General features: G+C 37.4%; 3 protein-coding genes across 3 annotated transcripts; 1 reads left to right on the forward strand and 2 right to left on the reverse strand.

Annotated features, from left to right (window-relative positions):
* Positions 1–7,750: 7,750 nt before the first annotated feature.
* LOC133743946 (MACPF domain-containing protein At4g24290) lies at positions 7,751–12,891 on the reverse strand. The gene is made up of 7 exons (XM_062172033.1): positions 12,435–12,891; positions 12,113–12,351; positions 11,761–11,962; positions 10,345–10,413; positions 10,030–10,216; positions 9,251–9,417; positions 7,751–8,819 (listed from the first exon to the last, which is right to left on the reverse strand). Exons 1-7 carry the CDS (start codon positions 12,684–12,686, stop codon positions 8,133–8,135), a joined length of 1,803 nt encoding a protein of 600 aa, XP_062028017.1. The 5' UTR covers positions 12,687–12,891; the 3' UTR covers positions 7,751–8,132.
* Positions 12,892–16,421: 3,530 nt separating this feature from the next.
* On the forward strand, positions 16,422–17,440 carry LOC133745705 (uncharacterized). Its single transcript, XM_062173823.1, has 2 exons — positions 16,422–16,952; positions 17,289–17,440. Exons 1-2 carry the CDS (start codon positions 16,514–16,516, stop codon positions 17,438–17,440), a joined length of 591 nt encoding a protein of 196 aa, XP_062029807.1. The 5' UTR covers positions 16,422–16,513.
* Positions 17,441–17,455: 15 nt separating this feature from the next.
* Positions 17,456–22,833, reverse strand: LOC133745703 (autophagy protein 5). The gene is made up of 8 exons (XM_062173821.1): positions 22,623–22,833; positions 22,417–22,541; positions 22,267–22,333; positions 21,437–21,526; positions 21,158–21,245; positions 19,508–19,636; positions 19,012–19,137; positions 17,456–17,917 (listed from the first exon to the last, which is right to left on the reverse strand). The coding sequence occupies exons 1-8, from the start codon at positions 22,725–22,727 to the stop codon at positions 17,559–17,561; spliced, it is 1,089 nt and encodes a 362-aa protein (XP_062029805.1). The 5' UTR covers positions 22,728–22,833; the 3' UTR covers positions 17,456–17,558.
* Positions 22,834–23,056: the final 223 nt, after the last annotated feature.

The following is a 23,056-nucleotide window of genomic DNA, read 5'->3' on the forward strand; positions in this document are numbered from 1 at the left end:
TACTATGAATTTTTCATATTATATTTTCATAATTTGTAGAAATCTAACAAACTTCGAATTCATATACATGTGTTATGCAAATCTATTGATCAAATTACGTGAATTTTTTTTTATTCTTGATTGAAAAAAAAATATATATATATATATATATATATATATATATATATATATATACTATTATTAAGGGAACCCAAGGTGTGAATTTATGTAAATATCCTTAGACTATAGGTTAATTTAAAATACCTTTTTAATATATGAGAGGTGTTATGGTAAATAGCAAAATATAAATAAAAATTCAGAAAAAAAAAAAAAGGAAATTCATCCCACTTTCTACAAATATAACTTCCCACATCTTACAGTTGTAACTTCCTACTTTTTTTTCCTCCAAAAAATAAAAATAAGAATAAAATTGTTTAACACATGCATCGCATGTGTCAATAAAGACTAGTATATATATATATATATATATATATATATATATATATATATATATATATATATATATGTTGTTCAAATCTAAGCATGAGTGTAATGAAAAAAAAAAAAAAACCAAGATAAATTTTTTTTTTTTTTTCAGAAGAAAGCCTAAATCATTTAGAGTCATTAGATTTTGGAACGATTAGATTATCTTTTTACTTAAGAATTACATACCATGATTTGGCAAATAAGTGATGTGTGTAGGTAACATGGCATGACATCTAGAGTTGAGGCCACAAATCTTAGGGCAATAGACCTCATTGATGCCCCCTATCATTGCCCTTTCGAGAATCATGTGCCGGCTTAAGGGTTTCAACTAATGAATCCAATTATTAATTTGCTTTTGTAGAGCTCTAGAATCCAACCAATAAACACTAGTTCTGGAATTTCATGATGTCCAGTGGGGTCCACTTTTGAGAAATTTTATTGAAAACTCGGCTCAACTTCTCATGAAAATGTACAACTCAAAACCTAAAATTTCACGTTAATACTTCTACATGTTGATAAACCACCTCACTACTGTAAGCAACTCCAACAGCTTCCCTATAATTTCTGTATAATAGGGAAGCAAAAGTCAAAACTTTAGCATCTTTTTCTTCTCTAACTCCAACAGATTCTCTATTTTACAGCAATCTCTAAAATCTCCATATTCTTCCTTAAAATTTTAGAGATTGCTGTAAATATAGGGAATTTGATTTTCTCTTTCCTCACTTTCCCTAAAATAGGGATAGTTATAGGGAATCTGTTGGAGCAAAATATGCTCATTTTTCCCTAAAGTAGAGAAAAATCAAAATATAGGGAAGCTGTTGGAGTTGCTCTAAGACCTTCTATTCTTACTCAGTTTCCACTAGTGAATAAACTTTCAAACATTCAAAACTAGCGATTTTAACTTGAGTAATTTTATTAACACATAGCTAATTACTAGCTACACACCCCTATTTTTTGAATTTTTGTTAAATACTATTTTACCCTTTGAGAAAGCCGAACAAAAAAAAAGACATTGAACTGGAGTGGAGTTTGATAATTCAAAGCTTCATATAAAATCGACAAGAGCAGAACATCACTCTAGAGATCGTTGATTAATTGATTAATTGCAATTCGCTTTATCAATTAAATGTTGAATTAATAAATAAAAAAATTGTCTCCTCCATCAATTGCTAGTTGACTACGAGAATGACGATGATGCTGTGTTCGAAGTCATGGCCAAGCTACAATATTGGGGTTTGGGTTGGTGGTGCAATTGACATTGTTAAATGCAATGCGACTTGTCAAACTCAAGGAAGATTTTGTTCTCTCTCCCTCTCAAGAAGTAGAGAGAAATCAAAGTACAAGAGGGAGAGAGACAGATTTCTTGAAGGTGTATTTGGTTGATTTATATCTAGTTCCTTTATAATTTCATCTCACAATCACATAAAGAAACCATTATCTGCTTTGCTGTGCTGGGCATCGAGTCAATATGAGAGAGAGACTAGTTGGGATTAAGAAATAGGCTGCTTAAGTGACTATCGATTTGGCACAGATTTGCATTCTCGTTGAAATATATCATCTTTTTTAATGTAAAATGAGGATATTATAGGAAGTTTGATGATAATATTTGACAAAAAAAATTACGGGGTGTATATTAAGTATATTGATATGTGTGAATAAAATTTCTCTTTTAACTTTACAAATGAGAAGTATGTTTTTTTTTTTTGATCCAAATAATCATTCATTCATCTCAAGCCAGAATGGCACGGATACATACCTTCCCTTGCCAACTCTAGGACAAGTTTAGGACGTGGTATGCTAGCACCACCCATTAGACAATCAGTGTTCACTTATTCAAAAGCGAGCCTACACACTATAAAATAGTAAATAGGCTAAGTTCTAAACAAAATACAAAACTTAAATTTTTCTTGCCCTTCATAGTAGGGCTAGGACATTTAGAGAGATTAGCAAAATTTTTCGGCACCTGCTGTTTGGACCCAAAATGAACATTTTGGCCTGACAAGGCATGTGTTGGAGAAATTGAGCCAATGTCAGTGGCTCAAGCTATATATTGTCGACAAGCTCGAAATATATATTTAGAGGCTAAATAAAGCCTACTATGGAAGCATGAAAAGTCAACTTTAGCACATTTTCCTACTTCGGCTAGGAGAAACCGAGCTAAACAAGGAAGGAGGGGCGGCAGACTAACCAAATGAAATCTAAATGAGCTAAAACTTTCCAGATTAAATCTAGAAAGCCCAAGGATCATTTATTATGAAGAGTGCCAGAGCTAGTTTTGAGTGGAAGGCCTTCAAACAATCAGTCCAATTTTCTACAGAAGCAAAACTGGAAAACTGGACCTGTAAGAGGTCCAGCAGCATTTTCAGCCCAACCACATGGAATAAAGCTCTGAAAATTTGTCAGGATGATCTACACTCATAGTGGAACATTTTTTATGAAGAAGTCGAAGGCTCATTCTGAAGTCTTGTTGGAGAAATAATTGAAGGAATAAAGGGGCAGAAACTGACCTAAAACCAGCTCAATATTCACATGTTCATGTTTCCTACCCACATGAAGAAAGCTAGATGCTTTTCTTCTTTTCCTTGGATATATTTTTCAAGACAATCTCTTTAATAGATCATCATCACTTCCATGTTTCTACACCTTCATGCTTTGCTTTCATTTCATCATTTCTCTATCTTTTCCATATTTTACAAATCACTTTCATACTCCTCTCTTTCTCTTTCTCTTACCGGTGATCACACTCCTAGTCCTAGTCTTCTCAGAAGCCGACTTTCAGTGCCACCAAACCCTCTGTCAACGTGCTTCGGTCCTAGTCTCCTCGGGAGCCGACGGTAGTGCCGCGATCACAACGGTTACAGAACCAGCCAAGCAAGGGTAACGCCCTAGCAACCCAGCCAAGCTAAAGTCACGCTTTAGCAAGATCTCAATACTTCCCGGTGATTTCGCTCTGCTCAATCTGCAATATTGAGTATCGACTTGTGAACAAGAAGAAACTTCAGCAAAGTCCTCACCACGAGGCACAAAGAATCCCACGACGAGGTTGGTGCTCTCCTCGTCTACAATCGCTTGATAGAAGTCAGGTCAAGGGACACCCCCGACGACCGCACCCGAACGGTGCTGGCACGCCCGCGCAAGAAAAGAGACTGTTGACCAGCTGCAGCAAAATTGGAGCCAAACACCTGCCTCTGTGAGCACCGTCATCCCAATTCGATGAGTTAGGACTCTCGTTGCTCCATCCTGGCTAGAATTTATCCCCGCACCTGCAAATCGGAGACGGACCACTGCGGTGCTTGAATAACAAATCGTCGTCGTCTTGTTCTGGGGATAAAAACGATCCTCCGCTGCATCCCACAATCGGCCAGAGCTGATCATCGGTCTCTTTCCTCTCGTACCGCCACCAGCCCATTCCAAATGCAGACAAACAAAGAAGCATCGAATTAAAAGCCCACCCTGATCCTTCAGCCACTTACCACCAAGAGTCTGAGGTAGATTGGGCAGCCAATCAAGAGTGATCAGCCCTTGATACACACCGCAGTTCTCAGATCAGCCCATCTATTCCTGACAGGACCCACCCCGGATTTCACCCTGAAATCCGAAGTGGCCCTGCGGGGCCCATCTTAGAAAAAATTCTACCAAAAATTTAGCGGAACTTCCCCTAAAAATGGACTACCCAAAACCTGTAGAAAGACATTTACACTTCTAAACCATCCATCCTTATTCTCTTGGAGCCACCCTGCTCCCCAAATCACAACATTTTCCAATTCACACTACACAATTCTCAACTTAATAACATTAATCCACAGGTTATCAGAGCAATTCTAATATAAAAGATAAACAAGGAAAACATGGGTGAAATGGATACGCGGGAGCTGTGCTGTTGGCTATGCCTCAACTCCATGTACGCCCGACCGCAACTAGTCTAGCCTGCAAACTGGGCATTTGAAACCGAAGGGCCCAGGGGAAAGTAATTGAAAAACACGTTAGTGTGAGTGGACAAAAATAAATAATCAAGATAATTTAAATGAAGCAAACTTGAATACTTTCCCACGTATTTAAACTTATAAAACCTCGATGCATGCAACGTTTATAAAACGTATTTCTTTAAACTCAAAATCTAGCAAAAACATACCAGCCCCGCTGGTTAAGAGAAATCAGACTAGCCCCGCTAGTCAAGTAATAATAGGATATGGGGAAGAAATATCACCATACGGGTAAAGGAGCCCCTTAGGCTCTACCCTCGACTGCCACTCACACATAGATTGTGTGAGGAGGAGAACTAATAACCTCGACTACCACTCACGTGAGGAGGAGAATAAATCACCTCGACTGCTACTCACAAACACAGAGTAAGTGAGGAGGAGACACTATAGAACAACCCCAGTATGGTGAAGAAAATAATCGAAAACCAGTAAATCCATAAATCCATAAAGCTTCCCCAATATCTCACGAGAAAAATAAGTATATTCCAATGACGTAGCCCCACACGCTAAAATATTCTCGAAAACATAATCAAATAGGCGAGAAATAATAAATATAACAATCCTTCCAAAAACCTCAAGTCCGATAATATGGCAGAAATCTCAAAATCGACGAATAAAATATATTACTAAATTCCGGAAATCACCTCGGAAAATAATTCGTCGAGAATCACATAAATCATGATTTCAATTAAAATCATATATCGGAGATAAACTATCGAAGGCTTAAAATCCATTTCCGAAACATAATTGAAATAAATCATAATTAATCTCTGAAAATTAAATCATATTCCCGAAAATAAATCATAACTCCAAATCCGAGCATAATAAATTCGTATCCAAAATTCATATGGAAAAACAATGCCAAAATTATAATCCAAAGCAAAATATTATGCTCGCTAAATAAAATGATAAATTAATTAATAAATCAATCATCATTTCTGGAAAATAATTGCATGCATCATTATTTGAAACAAAAGTCCACTCACATTACTATATAGGCGACCACGCATACGAGTTTCTTCATCATGCGGTAACTCGGTATAGCGCCTTGTACACAATTATATTCCGTGAATAACAATTCGGCAATTAAATACGATTCCAAAATCAATCCTCTTAAGTCAACATCTCCATTTCCTTCTCCGATTCAACCCAAACTTTACCACTAACGCCATTTCATTAATTTACAAGTTCTAGGGCAGATTCGAGAGAAATCCAACGGTCGGATTCTCGTAAATCGATAATCGAAATCCTAAATCTTCGGAAATTAGAAATCGATTCAAAACTTCTCCAATCTTCACCAAATTCACATATATAAGCTCTAGATCAAATATAGGATTTAACTAGCTAAAAACCGAAGCCAAAAACCTGCCCTACACGCCTCCACGCGCCACCGTGGCGGCGCGTGGGGCCCACGCGCCGTTGGCCACCACCTCCGATGGCCACCAAATTTTGGCACCAACAACTACTCAACAAGCCCAACACTTTTCTCAACTACAACAAATTCCAATTTTACCTTGAAGTGCTCAAGATTGGCCGGTGAAAACTTTTCCAGAAATTTTCAAACCCTAGGATCGGGTTTTTCCTTGATTCTTCCTCTACACTGCAAATTAGAGCTAGAAGCTTAAGGGAAGGTGTTCCATGGCTTGAGGCGCTCCTGTTGGACTTGGTTTGGCGGTCGGAGATGACCGGAATTGGAAGAAGTGGCCGGAAAACATAAACTGCTACAGTGATCATATTTGGCTTCGATCTGCAGTTTTCCAGCCAAATCGCTGTGAACCACCACTATAGGAGTGTGCGGGAGGAAGAGGCGGTCCTAGAATGACCGGTGGCACGCCGTTAGGTGGCCGGAATCGAAAGATATGCCGGAAAAACCAAGAAAAACGAAACCGGGGAGAAAGAGAGCTCGGGGAGAAAGAGAGAGAGTTACCGAGTGGGTAGGTTTCTAGAAACGGAAACGGAAACCTACCACAGTAACTTTCCATTTATATAGAAACTTATCATGAACAGTAACTTGGCTAATTTCATCCATAACTTTCGCATACGAACTCCGATTTTTACGTACCACATATGCACGAACTCGGTTTAACGTCCTCTACGACTTTCCAAAAGAAAATTTTCTCAAATTTTGATCCGAACAAAAAGTCAACATTTAGGGCCACTAAAAGTATCGAAACAAAGTAAAAAGTGAAAGTAATTGCTGTTTACCGTCCAAATGACTAGTAAACTGGTAAATTGAGATACGGGACGTAACAATTCCTCTCACGCACAATGTTTGATACACTTTTACTAGGAGCAAAGATGATGTTGGGACTAGGTTTGGTGGTCGCCACAAAAGATTGGCGTTGGAGAGCCATCAGTAGATGGCTTTGGAGGGAGGCCAATGACGACCTCCATTGAAGAAACGTAGAGCTCCAGCGGCTAGGGTTTGGGGACCGCATTCTCATAATGCATGTATCATATTAAACCTCGATACAGAAATATACGTCAACTACAACGAAACAAATACCCAAACGAGAAGTACGTAGATAATATTGGTTCTTTATATATTGTTCATTGTTTGAAACTATCATTTATATATTTAAATAGGTAATGTACTAGTTAAACAAAATGAAAGTCAGGTGAGGAGCTTTGTAGTTCTGGATAGAACAATACATAACTGTTTGTTAGAAAGTTTTCCTGAAGTTTTCATTTTAATGGTCCCTCTTTAGAAATCCACCCCCCTATTTTTTTTTTTTTTTTTTTTTGTGCTATATCAGTAATTTTTTGTTTTTCTTTCTATGAAAGTGAAAATAATGCATCAACAAATAGCCACAAGGCCCGACATATAAGACTCAAAAACAAACTAGCTTCAAGTAGAGTAATTATAACAACGAGCCAATAAAAGGCAATGAACCTAACAGTTTACCCCCCAACTAGGAAACAACACGGTAAACGAAACCTTCCACAGAGAAACAAGCAGATATCGTAGATCTCACTTCCGATAAACATCGAACTGGTGGATCCGCCACCAAATCTTCCATAAACATTTTGGATCACAAATTTCGATCCTTGTCCCAGCCCCTGTATATGCTGGAGCTATAGAAGGGACTCCACTCCACCGTTCCATGAAGGAACTAGATCGATGTAGCAAATCAAGATTTGTTTACAAGAAATCAGAGAAAATTTGGAATAGATGGATCAAAAGAACGAAAAGAAGAAAAAGTGGAGGGGATGATTGAAACAATGTTTGCATGAAGAAATTTAACTGCAATGACTATTTGTCTTTTATTAGAAATATCCTGTGATGATGTGAATGGTTGCTAGGTTGCAACATGAATATGGAGAAAGGACTAATGGATTTAGAATCTTAAATTATAATGGACTTTCATTCGACATAATCACATTTTCATCTCTAGAAGGAAGCAGTCACATTTCTATTCGGGAAAATTCATGCTGGAGTAGACATCATAACAAAGCCTAGAACACTCGCATCCCAGGTGTGCTCAGCTGAGAATGCCACAAAAGCCGAATGTGCCCAAGCTTTATGCCACATGCTGTGAACTTGTCCAGGTACAAAATCTCCACTTCATCACATAAGAGATAAATTAAATATACAGTAATACAACAACCTTCGAAACCCCATCAATTCCTAATAACGGCCCGTCCTTGACAACTATATCATTTTAATTTTCTTTTTCTTATCAGCTAATGTTCCTCCAACTCTTCTTCATCAGGTAATATTACAGTCAATAAAGAATACTTCACACGGAGGGATATCCTGCCCTTTTCGACAACTAGTCTTGCCCCAGATACAACCCAATAACCTGGAGTTTCCTGTGGCCCCCTTGTCATTTCTGCTGTATCCACAAATTTCCTGAGCTTTGGCGCTTGGATGGGAACTGGAGGACCCCCGGGGTAGACAGCCGAGTTTATGTTGACATCTGCTGGTCGTGGAGGTGGCTTTTGAACTGCTGTAAAGTGATGACTGATTAGTGTTGATATGAGTCCTGACTTATGGGCCAACCCTGGTGACCCATCCCATTCGGGATGCTTTACAATTGTAGCTCCGGAAACGGTAGAGAAGCGGAGTCTCAAGAAGAGAATATTCTTTATCCCATAATTCTCAACCTGCAACTGTGCCCCAGTTACTATTGAAAGATCCTCATCCGACTCCACAGGAGCAGTGCATACATGAGAGAAGTTCTTCCATCGGACTTTCTCATAGTATTTACGATCATAAGAATCACGACGGAAATTTCCATTTGGATCATCTTCGAGTTGGAAGATTTTCGGAAGAGAGGAGAGGTGTTGTAAGTGGATGGCCAACCGGTTGCTTCTTTTGCCTTCTAGATACAGCCGCAGACCAGTCACTGGCCTCTTTCCTACATCAACCTGACATTAAACCATAGCAAATAATGATTTTTTCTGAAAGCAGGATTTTTAAGAGGACCTGAATAATTATAATGATATAGTTTATACTTCATGCATGGAATTATTGTAGCATAACTAAGGCAATGTAAAACTGACCAGTCAAACAGATATCATATCATTTCACAGAATCACAGAACATAAATATGAAAACAGGGTCATGAAGGTTGTCTCAAGTATTACTAGAAAACTTTTCCAAAGATTTTTTTTTCCATTACAAAAACATTTCCAAGGTTAAGGGTTGAATGTCTATATTTTCCCTTTAATATGACTCGTAAACTTCAAACATCAACATGATAAGTTATCCCATGAACAAAAACATTTATGACAATAACAGTCAGAAGCAACACAATTTTTTTTCTCTAATTAAGGAAGCAGACATCGGGAGGCCTTACCAGACTAGTATTGACATAAAGCTTGGGCCCCATTAAGCTAAACTGAAGAGATGTATTGCTTTGATGCTTCCTTTGTGGACCAAGAGGAAGGTCACTGAAAACCGGAGCCCACTGCCTTGGCAGCTGAAATTCCAAAAACTGATGGAGCTCTTCAATTGGTGGTTTATCTGCAAGCATATGAGCGATAATAAGATTCTCTCAGGTTACCAATTAACTTGTTACAATACTTCTGCAAAAGTACCAATGTATAGAGAAGGGGTCCCGAACAATTTTCGCTATTCTCCTAGTTCTGTTTATTTCTAAATTATCTTGCTGTCTTAATTCTATTGCAAGGCCAAAAACTTATATCTGTTGTATTATTCTGGATCAACTCTACTAATTATAAATTGCTTAGGCCTTTCTCCATGAATGGATCATGACAATTAGCAAGCATGCTCTCAAAAGTAAAAGTAGAATTTACTGAAAAGGTACAGTTGGTTTTGGAAGGTGGAATCTGGTTTAGCACCAACAAAATCATTTTCCAATTGTAAGCAGCATATGCACAGCTATCAGATCACAGACAGCTCTTTTTTGTATCAGTTTTTATTTTTCTCCATTTCCTTCAACTAGTCCATATTCCAGAGTTTTCCATAAAAGGACGAGTTCAAACCCTTAAGTTTATATAGTTGACAACAATATCTTACGAAATATAGGACCAAAAATATCTATAATAGGATTATAATAGCAGTAAATAGAAAAGTAAATGAAATAAAGATGCAAACAGAGGAAAACTTGCTCACATCTTAAATAAAGATTTATTGCGTGGCTCAAGAATCCACTCCCTGGGACTCCATTTAGCAGAGAGGTAATTGGCATAAATGACATTGTGATCACATCAGGTTCATGTTGAACACTTTGTAACCATTCATTATGGGATAGGTTCTTAATATCACTTCCACCTCTCCTTTTGCGAATGCTTACAATATCCTGCAACTAAAATAATTCAGTGACTGAAAGACAAAAGACGCTGAACTTTTCAATAGTAGTTAGAAGGATATTTGATAAAGATGCATTCAGCAAGCAAGGCAATGAAGATGATTTGTCATACAACTCACTTCCTTGTGTGAATAAGAACTTGATGGACTAGTATCTGCAAACCGCAACCGCTGCTCCCTGATTTCAAACTGGAAGACAGATTATTAGTCCAGGTACTTTTGTAAACAAGTAATTATAAAATTATACAAACTAATGCATATGGTGCACAGTAAAAAGAGAAAAGAAAACTTAAATCAAATTCAACACAACATTGTAACTCTACTCTTTTGTCCATCATACCAATGGAAAAACTAGGTTTAAATTACACGTAGACTGCTTACCCTGATGCTAAAAAGAAACAGGATGGAGAGAAATAGAATGAAAATGAATAGCATGCTAGAATGCAGGCAATTTTTAAAGGATGATCATAAATGCACTAGACCACTTACCTAAACCCCACTATTTTTAAGCATACTGAAGGACTTCACTTAACTTCAGCTCAGCAAGGATTATTTGTTAAAAAGATAAAGCAAATACGTGGCTAAACAGACTGCTTTGGCAGATATTATATAAGTGTGATTCTTGCAGAGGGAATTAAAGAGCGTTCGGTTTCAACCATTGAATTACATGCCAGAAACGGAGGTCTGCTAAACAACTGTTTTGTGAACTCCAGCTATATTATATGCACATGTATATATACACAATCATCCGTTTTCTTTGTTATTCGGAACAGAAATTTCTCTGCTGAGTTGCTATTCAAGTGATAATCCCCATTCTTTGCTTCCCATTTGCTTATGAGGTAGAACATCCAAGAACAGAAGCTACATTCTAATGACAAAGAAGATCCACAACAAATATATGATTCTAGAAGAGCTTATAATAGTTTACTCATCTGAGAAGAGGTGGTACCATTTGTGTGATTTTCATTGAAAAACAAAAATACTGATATTACGCTTTGTGAAGATTTAACAATTAAGTAAAGACGGGTAGTGATTATTGGACCCACTGTTGTAGAGAGGATTAATATCACTAAGGACAGGTGGAGACAGACATTGCAATAATGGAAAACATAGAAAGGATTTATTTTTGGAGATACAAAAAGTCCAAGTGATCTCCTATGACTCCAATAGAACCCCTGGAGGATCAATTTATCTTTTTCAAAATAAAAGATACTTTTTCACCCATGGTTGAATGGCAAAGGTATATAAACCAATAGCATCTAGAATAAAGATTATTGACCTTCAATCTTCCAAACTCTAGCAACCCACTCTTTTTAGCAGACTCACTAGTCACTACTACTTTTGTATAGAATAGCAAATTTACTATCTATAATTAGAGGATGCCTTTTCAAAATAAAAAGAACAAAGGAAAACTTATACACATTTAGCAGTCCGAACACCAATATAAAACAGAGAAGACTGTAGGCATATGTGATCGATCATAGCATTTTAAAGTTCAACTGTAAAATGTAGGCGACAGAACAATTAGTCACAAACCTTGTCATTCTTGTAAGCTTGTTCAGACGGTATGCCGTACTGTCCATTGGCATCTAAAAATCTTTTATCTGCCATGTCCTTCAATCTTCTCTGTATATCAGCTGGTTGAAGAGTTGAAGAATGCTGCTGCTTCATATAGATGACATCTTTACCTCCCATCTTCACACCAACAACTATATGCGTTCCAAATGTGTCTATAAACCTAGAATGAAGATACACATAAAAAAGAGAGACACAAGCTTGAGTGCAGTATTAGATCGAAAACAAAAGACGATGAATCATAGGCTAAAGAAATGAAGCTTCAAGAAATAAACACCAACTCTGATGTTACAATTCAGCTAAATATATTCACCTTGCTAATGCGGCAGGTTCCCAATGTGATGGGACTGCTTTTTTAACATCATCACGTAGTACCATCTGAGACTTTTCGAGAGCAACAGTATAGAGCGTGATGAAGACCCCGTCGAAAGCAAGGGTCTTAGTGTTGGCTGCATCTTTCTGCCAACAACCTGAGAATTCAAACATAGAATTGAAGAGACCCGAGGGTATTTTTCCGGTCGAAGAAACTTGCTGGTTGAACTGCTCTGACATCTGCACCAAACAATCAATTATACACCTCTGGAAAAAAAAAAAGCCTAATTAGCATTAGAGTCATGGGGGGAAAATGAGAATACCTGTTGGAAAGAGAGAACATCGGACCTGAAACGCGTGCGCTCTCCTTTATCGCATTTGATGGATTTGGAAACGTTGGGGATCGTAATTCCACCTGGAAGAAGAACCTGGCGACCCCCGTCGTCGTCGTCGTCAATTTCAATCAATCGAGAGTCCCCTTTGCAGTACTTGAGCCTTAGATCAATGGATACATCATATCCACGCCCAATTGATGCAATCGCGGCCTCAGCAGCTTCAGCAGCCTTGAGCGCCATCCCCCTCACCACATCGCTCAAACAACCTGCCCTCCAGGGCTTACAAACCCTAACCAACAAACCAACCGGGTGGAGTGGAGTGAGTGAGTGAATCAATCCAACAAAGCAGCAGTGAAACTTGGGTTTGACCCGATGTGAATTGACTCGAGAGAGATGATATTAGCATCTTGGAGACATATATTTTAGGATAGGGCACGAGGCCCACCCTCAAACACAAGGCAAAAGGGTCCGTGAAATTTGATACTCTACAGTCTACATGTTCAGCCAAGCTCAACAGAAAGCCCAAATAAAGGAAGCCCCGCTAAGATACAACTTGCGGCTCAAGCACTTGTATCCTTATTTAGGGTAGGTGCATTTCTAATGAAGATCACTAAAATGAGGACTTTTGTGTTATGTTCACTTTTCGATCATATTTCAGCAAATCAATATTTAGATATTATGCAATATATCAACTAAATTGAAAATCATTAAAACATTTATAATCGTGATTTATCAGTTATGGACATGAACGGTTCATGTTTGACAAATTTGGTTTGTCTATTGATTTGATATTTTCAAGAGTGATATACTCATGCATACATAAACATCTAACAGTTGATTTGCCATAATGTAATCGAAAATTGGGTCTCCCAAACCATTCATTAGTAAGCCCTCAACTATTCCTTATTTTAGTGATCCTCATTAGAAGGGCTCCCTCCTTATCTATATAGTAACATAATCCCACTATCTTTTGGTTCGAGGGACACATGGCCTCGAGTCATTGGGTCAACTAGCGAAATGTGCATCACAAACCGTAGCTCGAGTGAATTGGGCCCAAGCTGGAGGACAAGTGTATTGCGGGCCAAGCTGTAACTACTTCATGAATAAGGTTTGAGACAATATAAATACTCTAATTTATGGATCTAGTAAGGCATGAGTTGCAAGCATGTTCCAACAAATCTAGACAATGTAAGCATGTTGCAACAAAAGTAGAAAATGAACAGAAGAAAGAAGAACTCCAGGAGGCACGAAGATAAAAAGCTTAAAGCAAGTGAGCAAGACAGAGAAGAGGACTCTGCCAATGATGAGCAGGAGAAGGTCGTCGAGGGATCAACTCGAAAAGAAGTTGAAAATTCAACAGGTCGAAGCACAGAACCCAACCCAAGAAGTGCAGACCACAGAAAAACAAAGAAGGTGAGAGATAAAACCTAGTGTTTCGGATAGAGAAGATGTTACAAGATGTTTGAAATGCAACTGCGATAAAGAAAATTAGGAGATCACCATTCATCGAGGAGATCTTAAGTATTAAGAAACCATGTAAATTCATCACTCCTATTTTTTAGCAATATGTTGGTACCACAGGCCCAGTGGATCACTAAACCAATGATGAAAAACTATTCTACAAGTTTTTTTTTTCTGGAGCCAAACAGTCAATGCCAGAACACGGTTTCACATTTTGAAACCAAGATCCATCTTGAGTTTTGACGGGTTAAGGAGGCATTCATCTTCTATTATTTTTGTAATTGAATGCGCAAAAAAGATAGGGCGACATTGTTTGTTGGATGCAGAAAATGGGAGAAAGGCTCAAGGCCTTCTACGAACGGTTTTACGTCGAACAATCGCAAGCACAAGGGTGCAACTTTGAGTATGGGGGCTATTGCATTTTGTGAATGACTTTACAAGGATTTAGTGAGAAATACAAACTCGGATCGAGGGAGATCTTAGGCTCGAGGAGATTGAAGCAACTCAAGTAGCACGCACAACAGCTGCAGTTTCATCTCAGACGCGAGTAGGTTCAACGAAAGATGGTATGGAAGAAAACAAGTATCGGAGTTCTAACTGGCGAGGAGAATGTGTCAACTATGGACGAGAGTTTGAAGACCCACGTTAACATTTTATAATCAGTCCCGCACAAATTTGGTATGTTACGCCCCATACCCAGAATTACCTATTTACTGGTCATTTGGACGGTAAACGATTAAAATCTTTACTTGTTATTTTCATTTTGAACTTTTAGGGGTTCCAAGTTTGACTTTTTTCTTGATCCACTTTTTGAGAAAACTTCATTCACAAAAGATGTAACAAAAGATGTAGAACATATTAAACTGACTTTGTGGACATGTAGCACGTAAAAATCAGAGTTTGTATGAAGAAGTTATGATCTGAAAAGCAAATATTTTGGGAAACCTACTATAATTAGCATTTTTTTTTCACCTTTTCATTTCAGGAAGTTTCCATTTCAGTCAAACCCTAATTCCCAATTCTCTCTCGACACAACCCCATTGTTGACCGGACCCTAAACTAGAGACATGACTGGTTCTTTGTCGTTCAGCCGACCTAGACCACTGCACCACTACTTTTCGAATCGCTCTTCTTCCCTCTTGCCATCCTTGGAAACAATTCGAACTTTAGAGCCCTGAATTTTTGGTGCTATGCTAAGAAACTCAGTTCGATATAGTTTTTCTGGTGATTGACGACCGAGAGACTACCCTGGTTTTGAAGCCCATGTTCCACTGATCATCCCAGTATTAGCCTTACAACACGAATCGATCGGAGCAGCGAGAATCGAAGCCTTGAAGAATCTTGGTGCCGTAACTTCTTGGTAGTTCTAGGTCAAATTGACTTTAGCCTCTGGTATAAAAATGGATCCCCATTTGATAATGAAAATGTTAGTGTAAATTTCTTGCTCCTAATCAAAATTTGGTATGGCGGCTCGTGGGGGCGTGTTCTGCTTTTTTGGTCTCCTACTTTGGTGAGTTGGCTAGGGCTTAACATTACGAACTTGTGGATATGAATTTTGTTACGATTGGTAGACGTTTGAGAAATGATTGGAATGTTCGAAGTTTCAAGATTTCAGAGGTGTTATTCACGATGATCCGACCGTTGGATCGACATCATTTTTCGTTAGGTTGTTATAGTTATCGAATATTGAGTCAATGTAACCGGTGAAATTTGAGCTCGTTCCAATGTAATTTCGAGCTTTCAACGAATTAACATTATATGGTTTCGGTTTTATTATCGTTAAGTTATTTTTAATTCTCGAATTAGTTATTCATGAGCATCATTTTGTTCAAGACGACATGTAAAGTAAGCTCGAGCAGGAATTTGTCAGACCGCTGTCATAGTGAGTGGACATTTGCTTTTAGTTATTCTGCATGTAGTATTATTTTCCGAATATTAATTTAACGTATTGATTTATATTGATCGTAAATGAAGTTTGATATTCGAGTTTTGATTTATGCGCTACGCCAAAAACTGCATCACACAGAGCAAAAAACCGTTGCATGATTTGGAGATTCACCCTTGTCCATCGAGCCGTTGTCTGCCGAAAATGTTGTAAAATAATTTTGTTGTAAAACTGAATAAGTTTTTCATTTTTGAGAATCAGTAAAACACATTAAGCAAAGACGTTTTTGATTAACTGAGAAATTTAAACTTAATTTTGAATCAGAGATATTTGTATCTCTTGTAACCGATAGAAAGAAAAAATATAAAATTGTGGGATTAGAAAATAATTTGCGACCCAGAGTGGCACGTCCTGGTTGAAGATGTCCTCATTGACAAGATACATGCCTCAATTTCTTCTCACCTTCATGTATCGCACCCATCCCTGGACTTTCTGCATTCCGACAAGTACAAGGAGGTCCCACGACAATTACCGTGCACTTGCCTCCACATTCAAGCTCTACGTACTTATACCTCTAATTGCTCAATGAGTCAATGGTAATATTTCTTTCTATGTTTATATATATAAATGCATTACTAGGGCTAGCTAGCTACCCCCTGTCCTCAGCTCCGTTATTTGACACACTCAGACTCACTCACTTTCAAGGGTTAAGCGCCCAGAAATGGATGGGGGATATTCCAAGATCAATATCATTCACTGCCAAAACTCAAGATCCATGGATTTTTCAGATCTTGGATCCAAAACACAGTCAGAAAGCAATCTAGAGATCAAGGACAAGCTCGACTACACCAGTTCCAACAAACAAGAAGACGATGAGATGCAGCATCAAGAGAGGAAGTTTGGTAATGGTAATGGTAGTCATGTGGTATTGAAAAGGAACTGCTCAGTCTCTTCTTCGTCTTCTGGGTTTCAAACTGCAGTGAAAGGAGTAATATCGTCAATGAGAAGATCTTCCTCTACAGTTTCAGAAAGGTATTCCAGGATTCATGACCAGTCTGTAACATGCGTTGACCATCATGATGGGGAAGAAGAAGGTGATTGGGGGACAACAACAAGATCTAATAGGAAGAGGCATAATGGAGGCAAGATCCTTAAAGCCTGTAAGCGCCTTTTTGGACTACACTAGTTTATACACTCGCTCCTTTGTTTTGTAATTTTTTGTTTTATTTCTTCTTTTTCTTTTTTGTCGATCCTTTAATAAATTATGGTCAGTATCTTTTTTGGTACTTAATCGGTTCATCATTTGGATGCTGTCATTAGTTGACAATCACGTTAAAATAATGTAAACATTCTGCTTTGCTTTAATTGCATTTGTTGGTTGCATTTGACGTTAAAATAGTAGACACTTTAATTGAGTTTCTTGGTTCCAGTACCAAATTGTGTGATATTAACGCTTTTTGCGAAGGCTGTCATAGTAAACTAAATCTCTAATGCAGGTGAAGTATACAAAAGGACGTTCTTAAATTCCTCACCAACACAAGTACAGCAGAATAGGGTAGGAATCGGTCATTATGACAACCCCAAACAGAAGGCAAGATCCAACAGAAAAAAAAAAATCCGTAGCTATCAAAGCTCTGAAATGAACTGAACGATGAAACAAAAATCCAGTGGATGATGAAAATCTATGCATTGACAACTAACGTTCTGTACAATTCTATACAATAAATGCCTTTCAATAACATGGAAAACATGATTACAAATGCCACCTATGACATAGTATTATTGACTTGTGGTACTTTCAAATATAGAGAGATATGAAGAAAGTACTCGGGGTGCATTAAGTTGTTTGCCACCCAAGAAAATGGTATCTCCAGTTTTGGTTCAATACCTTGTATACGAACCAGCTTGATTTCGGGCTCTTCATGTTCGTAACTAGCCTTTACATGGTCATCAGATGAAGTTTCTACTTCCTCTTCGGCTTTTTTATCATCGCTTGCATCTTCGGATGAAACTCTTTGCTTGTCATCACCAACTACTGTCAGTGACTCAGCAGTGCCCAAGGATTTGACCACAAAATAGTCTGGCAGAAGGCTCTTCACTGCATCATGTAAAGTGAAGCATCTACCTGCAGTGCAAGATCAACTTGGTGACTTAGTGATCGCAGTTTCATAATTAAATTGACAGCTGCCATGTAATGGTTTATGTGAAAGATAATGGTCTCTGAGTAGGTCAAGGCTCGACAGTTTGTCTAGCTTAAAAGAAAACAAGGGAAATCTGATTTCTGTCTGTGCAAGTGCAGATAATCATGAATGCTTGTGATTGAACTATCTTTCATTGTTCTCATATCTCATCCTCCGAAATCCAAGTGATATCAATTTCATTAAACTTAAAGCTAGTTGATACACATCCTATCTAAAGAATAGAAAAAATAATGAGCAAAAATCTCATTTTCATCTAAATATGATTAGAAATGGACAGTATACTAAAATTATAGAAGAGGCTCACACTAGACAGCTAAAAACAGTAGAAGAGCATATAATCAAGCTATGAACACAAACACGCACACATATATAAATAGTTCATTCATTACAACGTATATTACTCCATGTCTTTTGTTCTGAGGAACAAATTTCACTTAAAACATAACACAGTTACAGAAAATATTTGCTCTCAGTCAAGCTCATGATTGTGCGTATGAGAGCATTCATAAAAGCAGGATCTTTCTTCTTGTTAATGCAAGATAGTTGCTGACACTTAAATTCAGGAACATGTATCCCAAGTAGAGCCTTAAAATAGAAAACGAAAGAGTGCCTAGGACTTCGTTCTTTTTCATTTCAACAGATATTATTTTCTAACAGTGTACGTTTTTAACAGAGATCATGCTCGGTACAAACAATCACAAGGTATATAACCGAACTGCAGAAAGTAAGAATATAAGGTGTGGAGGGAAAGCAATTCCAAGACAAAGCAGGTTAGGGGAGTACTGCAGAAAGAACTACAGGGTTCTTCCAGAATCCAGATCAACAAGGCTTTCCACAAGAAAGTTCATAACAGGTTTTCCTTTTGTCTATTCTGACAAGTGACAAGATGAGAAAAAATTGCACCCTACTACAACTGAATGATCAAAATCATAAGATGAAGAACAAAAACGTTGAACTAGCCACATGCACCTATTCCCAAGGTTGGTTCTTCATATAAGAAATAATAAAATTGTCTTACCTTCTTGTATCTCGACAGGCCGGTTTATGTAAGAAACTTTGTCCCAACTATCAATCGGTGGTGCATCTTCTAAGTCATCAAAGTCCTCACTGACATTCCAAACATATAACCGAACTGGAACTCGGCCTAAGAAAGCCAATCAATGTCAAAATTATGATACAACAATGTTATTAGTTCTTTTAATATTTTGCAGGTAACACGATTATAAATAAGTATAACCTAGAGGGTATATTCAGAATGCAGAAAGAGAAAATTCTACGTTTGAAGGATCAAAACTGATGACAGGCCTTTATCAGGGCACTTATGGAATTGATTCATGCAAGCACCTTTAAATAAGGAACATAGATACTGAGATTGGGTGGGCTTAAAGTAAGCAATGGAAAAAGAAGCCATGTATATAAATGATTGCCAGGAAGAAGAGGATACAGTAATGATGATGATAACCTCGGAACATAAGCAAGCAATTCAGGTGTCAAACTTAAAACTACGCTCTCACCTGGCTTCGCCTGCCCAGAAACATCAACTTCACCCATACTTGATCGGGATCTTGGCGAGCTCGAGTTCATTTCCCCAACGGCTTCAAGCTTAAGTTTAGAAGATACCCGTCGGTAGGCTTCCAAATTACCTGTAACAAAATGTGTACAGTGATAAATCACAGAAGGCTCTTTAATAAAATAACTAAATTAGGAATCAGATAGTAACTACTTCCCCTGGCAATATGGATATATATATATATATATATATATATATATATACAATCCAGCTACGGTGCGGATTTCCCGTTTTCGACCACTTTCCGGCCACATTTTCACATCTTAACCGTTCAGGAAAACAGGAAATCCGTACCGAAAATTCGGTACGGACGTCCGCACCTGAGAAAAATCCTATATATATATATATATATATATATATATATATATATATATATATATATAAATAGACACACACACAAAAGACTGGGAAGGGGTACGAGGGGCTCCAGATATCTGAGAAGTTTTTAGGTTACCAACTTAGCCGGGAAGCATGTTTACAAATAACAATCTGAATGCAACGTCATGTTAGTCAAACGACTATCAACATTAGCTAAGGACTGGCAGACAGTCCATTCCAAGAAACTGTAGAACTAATACTATCCACCAAGGGAGTGTTTTCCCAACGTAATAACAAAATAAGTTGATGCTTGTCAGTTTAATAATAAAAGAAAATGCAATTATTCATCTTGGAATTAGATTTGGTGAATAAACAACTAAAACCTGATTTAATATACGATAATTGATTTCTAATATCAAAAGGTTAAACCTTTGCCAAAAAAAAAAAATATATCAAAAGGTTAAACAGCAAGTACGTGCATGTGGACATTACGCCAAGAGCAAAATCTAACATAAAGCAAAATGCGCACGTAGGATATTGAACTTAACCAAAAGATTGAAACAGTTTTCAAAAACTTTATATACCAAATCTTTACCAGCAAAAGCAATTAGTTCAAATTACTAAGATATAAAAAGTTGATTAGTATGAAAATGTATTATTTCTAAGTTTCCATTTCAGATAGAGCAAGATTTTATAACTTGACATAATGAGTACAAAAGTTTTATAGATGGGTTAGTCACAAGATGTTTTCATCTTACAATATATGAATAATCTTAGCATTCATCATGGAGCTGATACTTCCCAAAAAGAAATAAATTAATAAACCATAGATATCATATAAATATATGAGACAACAGAGCTGGACTAGTAACATTTGCAAAAATTCAAGAACAAATCATCTTTGAAAAAAAAATTAAAATAAAATAAAAAGTAGGAAAATTATTCAAAAAATAAATAAAAAGTAGGAAATAAAAGAACAAAAAGTTAAAAGGAAGGGTGAAACACAGAAACTTATTCTTACAAAAATTTAATAAGTAAGGACAGTTGTCTGGTGAATGTTTTAACATCTCTCTGAAGTCTGAACTATAATACATAATATAGGCATGAGACAATATCAGTTTACCTTGAGACAATATCTGTTTACCCAACTACTGGTATAAAATATTACTTTGCACAATATGACTTCAATTGAGAGTACTTAAATTTAGGTTAAGGACTTCATAGAAAGTTGCTTTAGTTTCTAATCAATTTTTATTCTTTCAGTAAATGTGTATACCATTTAAGACAGAGCGCCAGAGCTCCACCTGATCAGGTTGAGACATGTTCATCACATTCTTGCAGTTTCCATTGATTATATATGCTGCCTGCAGTTGTAACTAAATACTATAAGAACTCATAATTAAAAGGATTTCTGCATTGTAATACAAACATTTCCAGTGGGATTGTCCCCAACTCGCAAAATTAAGCAGCAAAAACAAGCCGAGTCCAATGAAAATAGGAAGAAATAATAAGTTGCGTCAATTTAGATTAGAAAATAGAATTAAGATGCCCTCACCTCTTTCAATGAGTTAATAAAGTTCCACTTTATGCTATCTTCACCTTCACAAGGGATCAATATGTTTCCTGGATATCCTCTAAAATGAACCTACAGAATTGTTCAAAAAATTACTTCTAATTTGCAAATGTGTGGCAAAAGAAAGATGGAAGGAGACAATAGAAGAAAGATCAGCTAAACTTTTCAAAATTAAACTTGTGCGTTTGAAACCTCACATACTAAATTGAGAATGAAACCAATTTTGGAATTTAAATCGTCAAAAACACCATCTCTGATGACTGCCACACTAAAAGGCTGTGCAGCATTTTTATGGTCCATGACATTCTCCAGACACAAATACAGAGTTGGGTCCAAGGAAACCTATTAGTACAGTTATTGACCAATTTAGTAACATAGGTAGTCCCAAATATGAAACTGAGCAGTAGAAAATTGCATACGGGGCTGTTAATTCAGAATCTCTTGTTGAAGTGAATTAGTGTCATATGGTGGAACAATATAGCATCTCCGAATCATATTGCTCAATCCCTTTATAATCATGTTTACCATGACCAACTAACACTGGTTAGTTTTAAAATGAACATCATATCAAATCCAAAGTTGAAAGCTGCAACTGACAAACAAGACTTAGAAGGTGAACTATATTAGATACACATGTCCAGATACAAATACACATCTAGGTATCGAAGGATAGGGGATTAACACTAGAATTCATATATCCCACCGCTAGACCAATTTGTACAGTTAGACCAATTTAGCAATATGAAAAATGAACGCTCCCAAGGCAGACTGATTAAGTGGAAGAAAGAGGAACCAGATAAAAAGAGAAATACCGTTAAATTCCAAGGTCTCTCTGGTTCTGCACAAAGAAGATCAAAAAGAACTCCTGTTGGTATATACCTGCAAGAAAGAAGCAGTTGCAAATAAATAAAGGAGTCCATGGAGTGTGAATTATGAGACACAAAAAAGGGCATTGGGGTAACCATTTCAAGGGCAAGCCTTTGTAGTCGAACCAAATAGTGTCAACACCAGGAGGAAGTGCGGTGCTGAAGTAAGGCTTTAGATGCGAGGCCAACAACGGTAGGTACCCTAGCCGAGGAGCTAAGATCTGAAACAAGCATCAATCAATCAATGGTGGTTCAATCGGAAAATTAAAATAAGATAAAGGGGAGAGAAGAGAACGAGATACCAGGGCGGGCGGGGGAGAAGGAAGAGTCGTGACTTCGGATTCGTGGAGATGAATCTGCAAAGGAATTGCTCCTTCCCATAAAAACCTCTGTGCTTCCATGTCCATTCCAATTCCAATTCCAAACGCTGAGCTTGACCAGTCCACCAAACCCCAGAAGAAGACGAGGACTATGTGGGGCTGGGCATCAGAGTTTAACCCAAATGCACGCTCTTTTTTTTCTTTATATATGATAACAAGTAAAATTACAAACAGAAACTTCTCTAATTTCTGACTAAAACAAATATAAAAATTCTAGTACACAAACTTTGTGACATCATATACAGAGTTGTACGTTAGGGATGGCAAAAATCCCCATCGGGTAGGGTACCCATAGGGTATTCGACCCTAACGGGGAGAAATTCGGGGGAAATCGGGTAACGGGGATGGAGATCCCC

The sequence above is a fragment of the Rosa rugosa genome, chromosome 4 (assembly GCF_958449725.1).
Source record: "Rosa rugosa chromosome 4, drRosRugo1.1, whole genome shotgun sequence".
NCBI classification, from domain to species: Eukaryota; Viridiplantae; Streptophyta; class Magnoliopsida; order Rosales; family Rosaceae; genus Rosa; species Rosa rugosa.